Genomic DNA, 12,604 nt, shown 5'->3' with positions numbered 1-12,604 from the left:
GACCTGATAGAAGTCGTCTTTGCCCCCCCTTACGTCCCGGTTCTGAAAAAAGTCGACAGTCCCACTTATTACGTCACAAACCTGAAAGATGTCATCACATCCTGTCTCAAATCTGAAAAAGTTGACAAACCGCCCCCTTATGTCTCAAATCTGAAAAAGTTGTCATGTCCACCTATCACATCCCGATCCTGAAAAAAGTCATCGTTACCCCCTTACATCCTGGATCTGAAAAGTCAACATACCCACTCATTATATCCTGAACCTGATAAAAGTTAGAACAGTATTAAAACTGTATATCTCTCATCCTAGTTCAGTACACAAAACCACAATCATGAGGAAGACTGCTGACTTAAGACTTGTACAAAAGACGATCATCAACACCCTCCTCGAGGGAGATATACCACAGAAGGTAATTTCTGAAAAAGGCTGGCTGTTTGCTGTATCAAAGCATATGATAGAAAGTTGACTGTAAGGGGAAAGTGTTGTAGGTAAAGGTGCACAAGCATCAAGGATGACTGCAGCCTTGAGAGGATTGTCAAGAAAGGTCCAGAACTTGGAAGAGCTTCACCATGAGTGGACTGAGGCGGTTGTTAGTACATCATGAGCAATCAACTGTGGCATTCCTAACATCAAGCCACTTCTGAACTAGAGCAGCATCAGAATCATCTTACCTGGGCTAAGGAGAAAAAGAATAGGACTGTTGCTTAGAGGTCCAAAGTCCTTATTTTAGATGAAAGTCAATTTCACATTTCATTTGGAGATCAAGGTCCTAGAGTTTGGAGGAGTGGAGAGGCACAATATCCAAGGTTTTTGAAATTCCCAGTAAAGGTTCTACAGTCTATGATGATTTGGGGTGCTATGTCATCTGCTGGTGTTGGTCCACTGTGTTTTATCAAGTCCAAAGTCAACACGGCCGCCTACCAGGAGATTTTAGAGCACTTCATGCTTCAGTTTTATGGAGATGCCAATATCCTTTCACAGCAGGATTTAGCACCTGCCCACAGCGCCAAAACTACCACTTAATGGTTTGCTGATCATGAGACTACTGTGCTTGATTTGCTAGACAACTCACTTGACCTAAACCCTAAAGAGCATCTGTGGGATATTTGTCAAGAGGAAGATGAGAAACACTCAACCCAAGAATACAGACCAGCTGGAGGCCACTTTCAAAGCAACCCTGGTCTTTAATTAAAACCTAAGCTGTGCTACTTAACTACTTGGATAAGGAAGCAATGGTGGTCGCAGTTAAAAAACACAATCTTTTTGACTCAGTCTTCCTCTCCAACCTCATTCCTAAGCGAACCACAGGGTTTTATCACTTTCATCTTCATGTTGTTTTGAGCCTCTGGCTTAAATGATTAGTTCTAATGTTCTTCTTGGTGGGAGAACAGAGAACACAAAGTATGCGAACATGACATAGTTGTCTTATCTTGTATCTTTACCATAACAAGGAGTACCTTATCAGCCATATGAATTAAGGGTTAGTACTCATCCGTGGAGTTGCCTTAAGCCTGCTGAACACTGCTGGCAGGAGTAATTTCTCTTTCAGCCCCCCATAAAGAAGCAGGTGTGAAAGAAAACAGAGTGTATAGGAGCAAATCAGTGAGAGAGCAGGAGGTGGGTGGGGGACCTGACACAGCAAAATCCACCTGTTTTCATCCTTTCTACCTTCTCCTCCCTCCCCTCCTTTTCTCCTGCGCCCTTACTCCCAGCTCAAACTGCGGCATTCTGCTAATTAAAAAACATGGCTGTCCTTAATTATTCAGCGGCTGGCTAATTGATATTCACAGAGGCGTTCACCCCGCTTAAACGATCCGTTTAATCTGACCACCGCGGTCTCACTCTCTGCCGCCTGTCACCCTCAGCCATTGTGTTACTGTACTTAATATGAGACCTGTGGGGGGTGGATGTGGTTGGGGAGGGTGGTGTAAAAGTTTACTATTGTTGTGAACATGGTTTTCTGGGCTGTTAATAGCACCATGTGGACTGTGTGCGCCCAGTGGGAGAGTTTTGCTTTGAGTGTTTTATATTTTGAATGGACTTTTGTTCCTTTTTTATGTCGATGTTGGCTGCACAGGAAAATTAGTCGTGGTTGGGCTGACTTAAATTTAGTGCTTTACGTCTTTTAGACTCAAAAAGATTGGAAATTGCTTTTAAAATTAGGTTCCAATTCCATGTAATCCTATTTTTTTTTTTATATCCAGGGTCAGTTAATCTAGTTTACTTTTGCCAGATTTTCAAAGTTACAGTGGATTTGACACTTTCTCTCAACCTTTAGACCCTGTATCACCAAAAACCAACACATGACAACTAAATCAAGACATATCCTTATCATAAATGGACATTGCAGTAATAAGATAGATCCAAAACCATACCCACTTCACCATAATACAAGCGACCTTCAGAGAATTCAAAGGTTGTATCCAGATTCAAACGGGAACTGATCCAGAATCTGTTCTCTTCATCTTGAGTAACCCATCTTCAAGATTGTATCCAATCTGATAAAATAAATGTAATACATCTTCTTTTGGACAACTTGGCCCAGGAAAGTTTTCTAAACTTCCACAAGGGTTGAAGTTTAGAAAATAGGGCCAGTGGCTTTTCAAGGTCACCAACAGTCAATAATTTAATACCTTATTCTGACTGAGAGGGGGAGAAATGATCAGAGAATTACTATTCTTTTGAACTTTGTGCTCACAACCATAATTGTCTGCAGGTTTATGTAACGGTTGGGTAACCTGTTAGCCCTGCATTGGTATTATGCTAACATATAATTCATGCTGTGGCTTGTCAGTTAAACTGTAGGCTGAGTTAGCAGATCTCCTGATTTATGTATACATCAGAAAAGAGTGACAAGTAACTCCTACAATACCCAAGCAAACCTACCTTATCTCTTCTATACAAAATGCAGTCGTCTGCATGGGACCAATAGACTCAGAGACAGCTTTTTCCCTAGAGCCATCAGCGCTCTGAACACTCACCATAAAACCCACTGACTACACTCTTCCTCCCGTGCAATAAAATCAATGTGCAATATCCTGCCCCCCCTCCCCACCCGAAGTGCAATACTCACTGCAATAACAACTGTAAAAATACTATATAACTGTAAATACTATTTATTTTTAAAGTAATTTCTTTTTTAAAAAAGGTTTTATTTACCAGACCGCTGTTTCTCTTGCTGCTATTGTTGTTTTTATGTATATAAATGTATGTATTAGGGGTGCAACAATACATGTATCTGTATCGAACTGTTCAATACAGTGGTCACGGTTCGGTACGCCCTATGAACAGAACAATACGCAATTTTATATTCATTTGATCCACTTCTGACGAGGCGCTCTGTGCTGAAAGTTCAGTGGATCTGCGCTCGACTCCTCCGGTGCTGCATTGTCGAGCGCAGGTCCACTGAACTGCGAGCTCCTCCCACATTCATTCAGTCCAAGCTGGTCACGTTTGTTTTAGCTGTGCTTCATCTGGAAATATATATTTCACCATACGACAGTCTCCTGGGTTCATATGTTCACATATGTGTGCATACCCGCCCCCCCCCTGGAAGTCAAAGCAGAAGCGATTTAAGGTTCCCTCTCTCATAGATCAGGTCTTTACCTTGTTCTTTTATTTAACAGATTAAATATCCTTATGTTATTTATCTTATTTACATGTCGGGATATAATTTCTGTCTTGGTTGCGTGTTCACAATTCTTCTCTGCTCTCTATCGCGCACGGCAGATGCGCACGCAGACAGACAGACAGACAGACAGACACACACACACACACACACACTAACACACAAACACATACACGCACACACACATGCAACCCCCCCCATGCACAGCAGAACATGTGTCAGGTATAGCTGCCCCTGATACATTTAATTTAATTTAAAAACTGTGCTTTTGAGCTGAAACAAATGTTGGTAATTTCAATAAACTACAAGTCTCTTTTTCTGTATCGAAAACGTATCGAACTGTGACAAAAACGTATCGAACCGAACCGTGGATTTTGTGTATCGTTGTACCCCTAGTATGTATGCACCTACGGAGCAGTGCTCTTAATTTCATTGTTTGCAAGTCAGGCAATGACAATAAAGGCATTCTATTCTCTTCTATATACTAGCATTGACCGGCTTCATATTCCAGCCAACTCCAGTGGTTGCGTCAGCTTTCTCTCCCTTCAGCTCTCACATGACTTGTCACTCTCCTTTGACTCTTCTGATGATTTTCTCTTCTTTACGTGTTGACTTTTGCTCGGATTTTGTCCTATTTTAAGAGAAAGCCTGCGCTACAGTCGTAGTGTCCGAGTGAAGCTGGTTGCGGTGGATCCTTTCAATAATGACACGCGTAGTGTTATGAAACTTTGATGCTGTCGTAGTAATTAACAAGATGACAAACCCCAGTATCCCAGGAAAACTTTATGAAAGTACATGACATGATCTCTTAAGACAGTATTTCAACTGGCTGTAGTGGGCCAGTGAAACATCCAATCAACTGGCCCGGAGTCTGTCAGTCATGCATCCAGGTCAGTGATAATGTCGATCCCTGAACCAATGACCGGTCTGAGTTTCAAAGCTGAAAAATCCTGAGCTTCAGGTTTCCATTTTTTCCCTGAGTCTTTTACTTCACTTCTTTCTTCCTATCTGTACGTGGCGATAATCTTTTCCCCTTAAACTTCTTTCTAAAGTTACAGAGACACTCTTGGCTCGGGCTCCACGTCCCATCCAACAGCCTCTTCTCCATTCATGACACTTCCAATGATAAATCACCTACCATTGTCCTCTTCCTCTTTGTGTCTTATCTCTTTGTTCGTTTCACTCTCAAGTTCTTTTCCTCTTTCTTGTCAAATTCTGCCCTTCTCTACCCCTACCTCTTCCTCCTCCCTCCACTCTCACCCTAGCTCTCTACCTCCTCCTCCTCCTCCTTCAACCACAACCGCCTCTTCATTAGGCAAACAAAAGGAGAATGGGCAGTGGTGAAGTCTGTCCCATTGTTTGGCCTTTAGTATGATTAGATTATCTCCAAAGTCTACTGAATGGGGTTAATCGGTCGGAAGTAATCCTGACATAACGTGTGTGTGTGTGTGTGTGTGTGTGTGTGTGTGTGTGTGTGTGTGTGTGTGTGTGTGTGTGTGTGTGTGTGTGTGTGTGTGTGTGTGTGTGTGTGTGTGTGTGTGTGTGTGTGTGTGTGTGTGTGTGTGTCGTCAAGAGCAGGGCAACCTGCTTGCATGGAAATTGGACACATGCACTGCCAAAAAAGACGCATATCAGACACAAAAGTGAGCCAAAAAAGGGAAATCCCTGGGTACACATTTCTGTCCCCACCTCGCGTCTTTTAATGACCCCTTTAGTCTCGCCTTCAGCATGCATTTATTTCCCCGCCCTGCTATGTGGGTACAGCTGCTCCGGCTGGTGTGTGTCCGTGTGCCGTTGTGTGCGTTTCAGATCAACGTCTGAGCCCCTGTTTGTGCCTTTTTGTGTCTCTTCGTACCGTTTTGTCAGTCCCCCCACTCTTTAGTCGCCACCTTTCAGTGTCACATGGCGTTTGGACAGAATACAAATCCACCTGCCGATCCCCTACATCTAGCTTCCCTTCCATCCCGTCCTCCTCTCCTCGTCTTTGTCTCAAATTGAGCTGTTAATGTGCGACAGCTTTTTGGCACTCTTGCCAACAAAAATCCAGTCCTGCAAAAACTTTGCCAATCCACCATAGAAGCGCTGATAGCACTGCTATCAGCATGCTTGGAGTCAATAACACATTTTAAGGTCCTTGCAGGATACTTTTAAGGGGGTCCAGGTAGCTTTAGCTTTTACAACCTTGGCTACACAAGCTCTTCGCTATTGTAAGGAGAGACACAATCGAAACGATTGTCCGTTGCACCTACAAAGCTTTCTAATGCTAGGTTGCACTGAGGACAGGGCAGACAGGAGCATCTTGTTTGCGGTGTTCCTTCTTGAGTGTGATAAAGTGGTGCTCTGGACTCTTTTTCTCTCCATATCTGGATCCTGAAGTGACATAAAGTGTGTGTGCACATGCAGGTGTTTTGGCCACATGTCTTGCAGTAGCGGGGAAAAGCTACAAGCATCCCCTTGACTTTGAAACTTCCCCCACTCGTCTCCTGCGAGGACAGCCCCCGTCTGTGACACTCGTCGCCGCTCCTCATCACAATGCATAGAGCAACACCGCTCCGCCTGCAGTGCATTGAGTAGCCAAACACAGATGGTTATCAGTGTTGTAGAGATTGGATGGGGTAATGCAATTTTTCTTCTCCATACGATGTGTTTTCATCCTATGGCACTCAAAGCAAAAAAAAAAGGGCTTCAAGACTTCAAGGCTTCTCTGCGTGGCTGCTTTCCATAAGACAGACCTCTGCAGTATGGTGTTTGAGTTTTAATGCATGTGACTGCATACAAAAATGGTCCCATAGCATACATGTATTGTCTCTGTATGCCAGGAAGAGGGAATCTTTAGAGGATGAAGTGTGAGGACTCAAGCAGAACAGTGTGGAATCCAGTCACCCCAGGCTTCAGAATACTAAACCTTGTCTAAATGTCCTTTAAGAGAAGTTCATGGATGATTCAGTGTCTCTTCACACTCTTTCTTTCTCTTTTCTTTTAATGCTGTCGTTATTCAGGAGATGGGACGTAAGGTAAGTTTTGAGGGCTTTAGCACTCGTAGACATTCCTGATAGACTTAAGACTTTCTATTCCCTTTTCTGTCACTTAGACATTTTAAAACTTTGCTTTAAGCTAATAGATCATCTCGCTCATAATTTGATGTTCACCTTATACCTCCCCCTTGTTCCAAATTTTCATGGAGATGAAAATTGGGCTTCTTTCTGATGACTTATTATCAGTAGAGAGCAGTCATACAAAGTGCTTTAGGTTGAGTCCTAAAATTTTGATGCACAACTATACTCTTTTTAGACTTATATCGCTAAATATCATAATTAATTGCTATTAAATGTATGTTAAAATTTCCATTATTTTGCACTTCACACAGAGCAGTTCTCAAGTCCAGGTTAACAATGTAAAATGCACACCAACCTAAGGATGTTGCTTGGACCTGAGTCTTCCAGAATGTTGACTGGCTTCTAAAACTACCATTGACTTGTCAACTGAGCTGTCTGTGACTTTTCTTTTCTTTTTAAATATAAAGAGTATTTATGCATGCAGAATGGCTCTAGCCAGAGACACGTTACATGAAATACTATAGGTATTACAATTTACACTTTCTTATACAATTTAATGTTAGCATTTGCCCATTTTTTATTTATTTATTTTTCTAATTTATTTTTCTTGTTCTGTAACAAATATTTTACAAACAATACTGAGAACAAAAGACAGACAGGGTCATCATCATGAGTGAGTAAAAATGCTTGACATGATATACCACAGTAAGGGACAGAGAGGAGAAAAACAAACAAATAAACAAACAAACAAATAAAAATTGGGGTGGCCAGCTGTTTTTTTCCGTCTGTGACTTTTTTAAGTGAACTCTGCCATTCAAAACATGGTGGCACTGTTATTTTCCATCACGGCAGCAGCAGGGAGCAGGAAGACACAGTGGTGGCTTCTCTATGGTGTGCCAATAGGGACAAAAAAGCTTGCATGTAGAAAAAATGACATGTTAATTTCAGACCTTTATTGCATCAGAGTTAACAGATTAAGTTTTCCAAAGTGAGTTGTGCCATTCAAAACATGGGGGTGCTGTTATTTTCCATCATGGCAGCAGAAGGAAGCAGGAAGACACAGCGGTGGCTTGACTACGGTCTGCCAATATGGACAAAAAGCTTGCATGTAGAAAAAAAAATGACATGTTGATTTCAGACCTTTATTGCATCAGGGTTAACAGGTTAATGCTAGCAGACCCTTTTTTTTCCATTTTTACCATGTAATATGTTTAATATAAGTCCTACTTTAGTTGAACAACTGTCTATGGCTAATACTTAAACCATATGTTTTGTGTTTTCCTGCCCTCTTTTTACAGTCCGACTTCAATTCCGTTGATCCACATTTTTCCCCCACTTTAATTTTAGTTGTTGACCCTCTAGCCAAGTTTAAAGGTGTGCTTTTTCTGCTCCCGAAACGGATACATTCAGGTCTTATCAGTTCTGTATATCACCCAGAGAGTCAGCCGTACGTTTAGTGAAGGTCACAGTAGAAGGGAGGACACTGGAGATTGGTAGGCCGGGGTAAATATATACACCAGACCATGGTGCTCCTACGCTCTGAGAACTGATGTTATCCTCTTGGCCTGATAGTGGTTTGGCTCAAGATTGAACACAAGAGGACAAAGGGGCAGATAAAATACTTGCTAGGCCATCACATGTGAACACAGTTATAATTTCTAGAAGGCAGCAAAATGCACGCACTTCCAGACGGGTAGAAGTCCTGCTAGCAGAAAGAGACATTACATATATCCTTTTTGTAGGAGGTTTTTAGTTTGTGTTTATTCCATTAAGTCAAAGTATGTTTGTTTTGTGTTTTAATGTGTCTCTTATGTATCATTATGTTTCATTTGTTTGTGTTTAGGCCAAGCAGCTGGAAGCCAGAGAAGCAGACCTAAAGAAGCAGGATGTCTTCTACAGAGAGCAGGTGGCCCGGCTGGAGGAGAGGGTAAGACACAGTTTGCTTCATATACCTCCCTGGAGTACGCCCATATATGGACAATACCAGGCTACATCATTGTAACCTTATTTACAACACAAGGCTATCTCTTGCATTTAAACAGTGCAAACGGGATGACGTCTGATTCATCTTTTTGTTTTTATGGTGACCGAGCAAAACACTCGAAAGAGAACAAAGAAGTTTGCTTTTCATAGAACTTACAGAAGTGGAACAAAAAAAGAGAATAAAGCAGCTCCAAACAAAAGCACAACTAAAGAGTAGTATCCCAGTGGGTGGAGGAGAGAAGGATACTTTCTACAAAATAAGTCAAAGTAAAGACTAAATGCTGCATTACACAGTCACCAGGCGGTTACATCATTGTTATTTTCAAGCGCATACATCACACGCCGCAGCTCTAGTGTTTGCCTGGGGAAAAGTTTTCATAACATACCTCTGTTAATGTATAATGCACTAACAGCAGCGCACACAGAAACACATTTAACAGTTTGAACTCAAACAAGCGCACAATCGAGCCACTGGGCTCAGCCAAAGTACAGCCACATTTCTTCTGTCTCTTCATCCCTCTGCCCTACTGTTTCTGTTATCGTCCTTCAACTTCAACTCTGCATGTTTTCCACAGTGTGATACCTCTCACACTCTCTCCCTCTCTTGTTCTCTGCCTCTTAGTAATTGTCTCTCAGCTGCTCCGTCGCTCTCTGGATCTCTTTTTTTTCTTTCTGTAATTCCTCCACCTGAAGGATAAAAGGTTACATCTCCTTCATCCCCGTGTGTGTCCATGTGTCCCTGAAAATTACACTACTCTGATGTTCCTTGTCAAACCCACGTCCTATGAAGGGGGACAAGGGTCAGTTGCCGCGCTTAGCCCGGCTTCAATTGGCAGCTGCATGCTGGTCCCAGTGAGAGATGCCTACAAGGTGGTGAAGAGGGTCAAATGTCGTGTTAAAGTGTGTTCAAAAAGGACGCCTTCATGCTGCTCCTAAACCATACGTGAATCTAAGGAAGGGTACAATGTCCTATTTAATGTGTTTAAAATGATGCCACCACACCGGGACGGTTTTGGTCTTCCCTTTTGAGGGTGTAACAATGTCAGGAGTCCCCTGAAGTGGAAGCAAAATGAAAATTTCGACTGTGGCTCTATAGAATCATTGTAGGAGAGGGAAGCGCACTCATTCTTATTCTTGAAAGACTTAAAAAGTCTAAGAAGATTTTGTTAGCTCACTTTAATACAAGGATTTAATCATAATTTGGTCTCCCAAGTCAGATTCAGTTTCCTGACTAGGGCTGGGCGATAATTCGATAATGATAATTATCGTGATATAATTTTTCTCAATATAAATATAACAAATGTTTGATAGATTTAAACCTGTAATTACACCCACCCACTGGAAAGGGAGGGGGCGCTAATGAGCCTTAAACGCTAGTTGCCACCCAACATTAGACAGAAGAAGACAGCATTGAACAGCCAATCATTTCGCAGGCTAAGAGGTAGGTGGGGCTTAAAACTTTCGGAGTGGAATCTAAACACAGCTGAAATGAGAGACAGTGATACAGAAGAAAACTTGAAACCTAGCAGCTCAAAGCAGAGTCGTTAGTCTATCACTGAGCTGACTCTGCGGTAACTTTTAACTTAATGCACTTCATTAAATACACTTTCAGGATGTGGGTAACAGAAGAGCACAGAGACAACCTTTGCTGTGCATTTCTAACACGTTTAATGTCCACTGAATAACCGTGATGGATTCACTGCACTGTGGGAAATACCATCACTCTGCCCGTAACACTTGGTAATCTCAAAGGGGAGTGCACTACTCAAAACAATACTCCAATACCAAACTGGTACACAGAATATAATTTGATATATCTTTGTTGTAAGTTTAAATCAAATCATACAAATAATCTCAAGCTGAGAAAAATAAGAATCTACAAACTAAGACTTCACAAAAATCTCATCTTATATTAAAGACCTACTTTCTGTTAGCAGTCTCAAAAATGAATGATTCAAGAAGCTTATCAGAGAACTAAATCCAGATACAAGCTAACAAACTGGTCTGGTTTCTTCAACTTTGACTCAGGAGCAAAAATCTGCCTTTAAATTCAAATGAAATAACGATTTGATTTGATTTCCAGACACATTTAGAAAAAAAGTTTCATCTGGATTACACATACTTTACACATGATTAATACAGAGATATTCATTTCCTCTATTTAATATTTCCTAGTTTTCTTTCTGAGCAGAGTAAACAAGATGCACTTAGACTAAATCCACTATTCCAGAGCTCTGCTTGTTGAATATTTCAACTTGTACACTTTTTGTTTTTAACCCACGAAAAGCAATTTCTCCTAAAGGCTCCTTGAGGTCAAATAAGCTTGCAATTTTTTCCTTCCCTCCACTGAGACTAAGCCAAGCCAGCTTGTATTGAGCGGTAGTGGACGTCTGCCAGTAATTGGAAGTGCATTGGTCTGTACTGTTTTGGTTGGGGAGCAAAAACGACGCCATTGGCAAACATTGATCAGAGTTTGGTGAAGCCTTGCCAAAAAGATTTTAATCAATGTGAGATTTCTTGATCCACTTGGACCAAACAGATCCAGTGGTATTGCTTAGCATCTCTCTATTCTTTATCTCATCTTGTATTATTACATCTCAGACAGTGTCACTGTACAGCCAACGGGAGCGCTGATAGTAGAAGTGATGACTCCCAACTAACATCGGCATTATCGACTTCAGGCGCTGGCCATCCATCAGCCATGTTGGCCTCTGGTCAATATTCCTTAGATCAAAGTGTCAACAAATCACCTTCACACCTCCAGAGAGAGGCAGCAGATTGAGAGGGAGAGAGAGAAAGAGGGGAGGGATGGATAGATGGATGGACAACAAGGAAAAAGGAACTCTATTGAAGACAGAAGGTAAAGCGGAAAATATAGAAACTGAGGATTCAATAGGTGGAGGAAAAGTCGGGACAGTTGGAGACAAATCAGAATCAGACATATTCTTCCTGAGTAGGTCTCTTTTAAGGTTTGATAACTTGACATTTGTGAGTGATTGATAGAGAATAAGAAAAAGAAAAAAGATGAAAGCACAAGAAAAAGAGTAAAAAAAAGATGAAATGTCAGAGCAAGAGAGAATACAAAAGAAAAGATGAAAAGGGCATTTAATGGAATATCTGGAAAATGAACACTGATTTTTCAACATTGATTCAATACACACAGATAAAAATGAAGACTTAATTATGTTGTCCGTACCCTTTGTCTTCAGTCTGTGCACACAAACATTATCATTTCTATCTGCAAGTTCTGTCAAGACTCATCGCCTGTGGAGACAAACACAGCAGAAGTGGGAACCATATGAGCGTTTTGTGTGATGGTCTGCGGTCCTGTGTATAACTGAGGAGCAATGGTGGGCATATTGCATGTTGTCTGACTGTGTGGCAAGCGGCTTGGGACTCCATAGGGGGTGCAGTTTGTTTGGACTGTGTTAATCACGCTCCTTTTTCCTGTTCTGGCCGCAGAGGCCCATCAGGCTTCCAGTTCATTCTCTCTGCTCTCCTTCTGCTAACGTAAGCCCGGCAAACAAAAATCATTTTTACAGATTCTGTTCCTGCTCTGTTGAAAACATCCACTACACATGATGAGCCCGGAAGAATATGGCAAGAATAGAGTGTAAACTGACTAATACTAATACAAACATACAGCTGAACAAAGAGACATGATGAAGAACATGGAGCTTACTAAAACGCATGTTTGTGTGACAATAGATTAAAAACTCTTCTTGTTCAGAAAAAGAGTAATGGAGGCACAGTAAACTTACCTTATAAGACAGTTTAAGTGTTTCTACTGATGAAATAAATACCTGTACAAAATATAAAGGAGTCAATCATTGAAGCCAGATCACTTATTTGTAATTTTCAAGACTCTGTTGCCGGTGAAATACGGTTAAGGCGCTGTCATGCTGCTAACACAAAGAACAAAAAATATAAAAGCTAA

At 41.4% G+C, this 12,604-nt stretch overlaps 1 protein-coding gene across 2 annotated transcripts in view; it reads left to right on the top strand.

The window, feature by feature from the left end:
* chchd3a (coiled-coil-helix-coiled-coil-helix domain containing 3a) overlaps window positions 1-12,604 on the top strand; it is a 112,729-nt gene that overhangs the window by 58,981 nt on the left and 41,144 nt on the right. For both annotated transcript variants that reach the window (XM_034673131.1, XM_034673132.1), the window contains one exon: window positions 8,528-8,611. In XM_034673131.1, coding sequence (XP_034529022.1) covers window positions 8,528-8,611 — 84 coding nt within the window. The remainder of the gene's footprint in view (window positions 1-8,527; window positions 8,612-12,604) is intronic.

This window comes from Notolabrus celidotus, chromosome 21, assembly GCF_009762535.1.
Source record: "Notolabrus celidotus isolate fNotCel1 chromosome 21, fNotCel1.pri, whole genome shotgun sequence".
In the NCBI taxonomy this organism is placed as follows: Eukaryota; Metazoa; Chordata; class Actinopteri; order Labriformes; family Labridae; genus Notolabrus; species Notolabrus celidotus.
The sequence above is the reverse complement of the archived record's forward strand: the minus strand, read 5'-3'. Positions and strand labels throughout refer to the sequence as shown.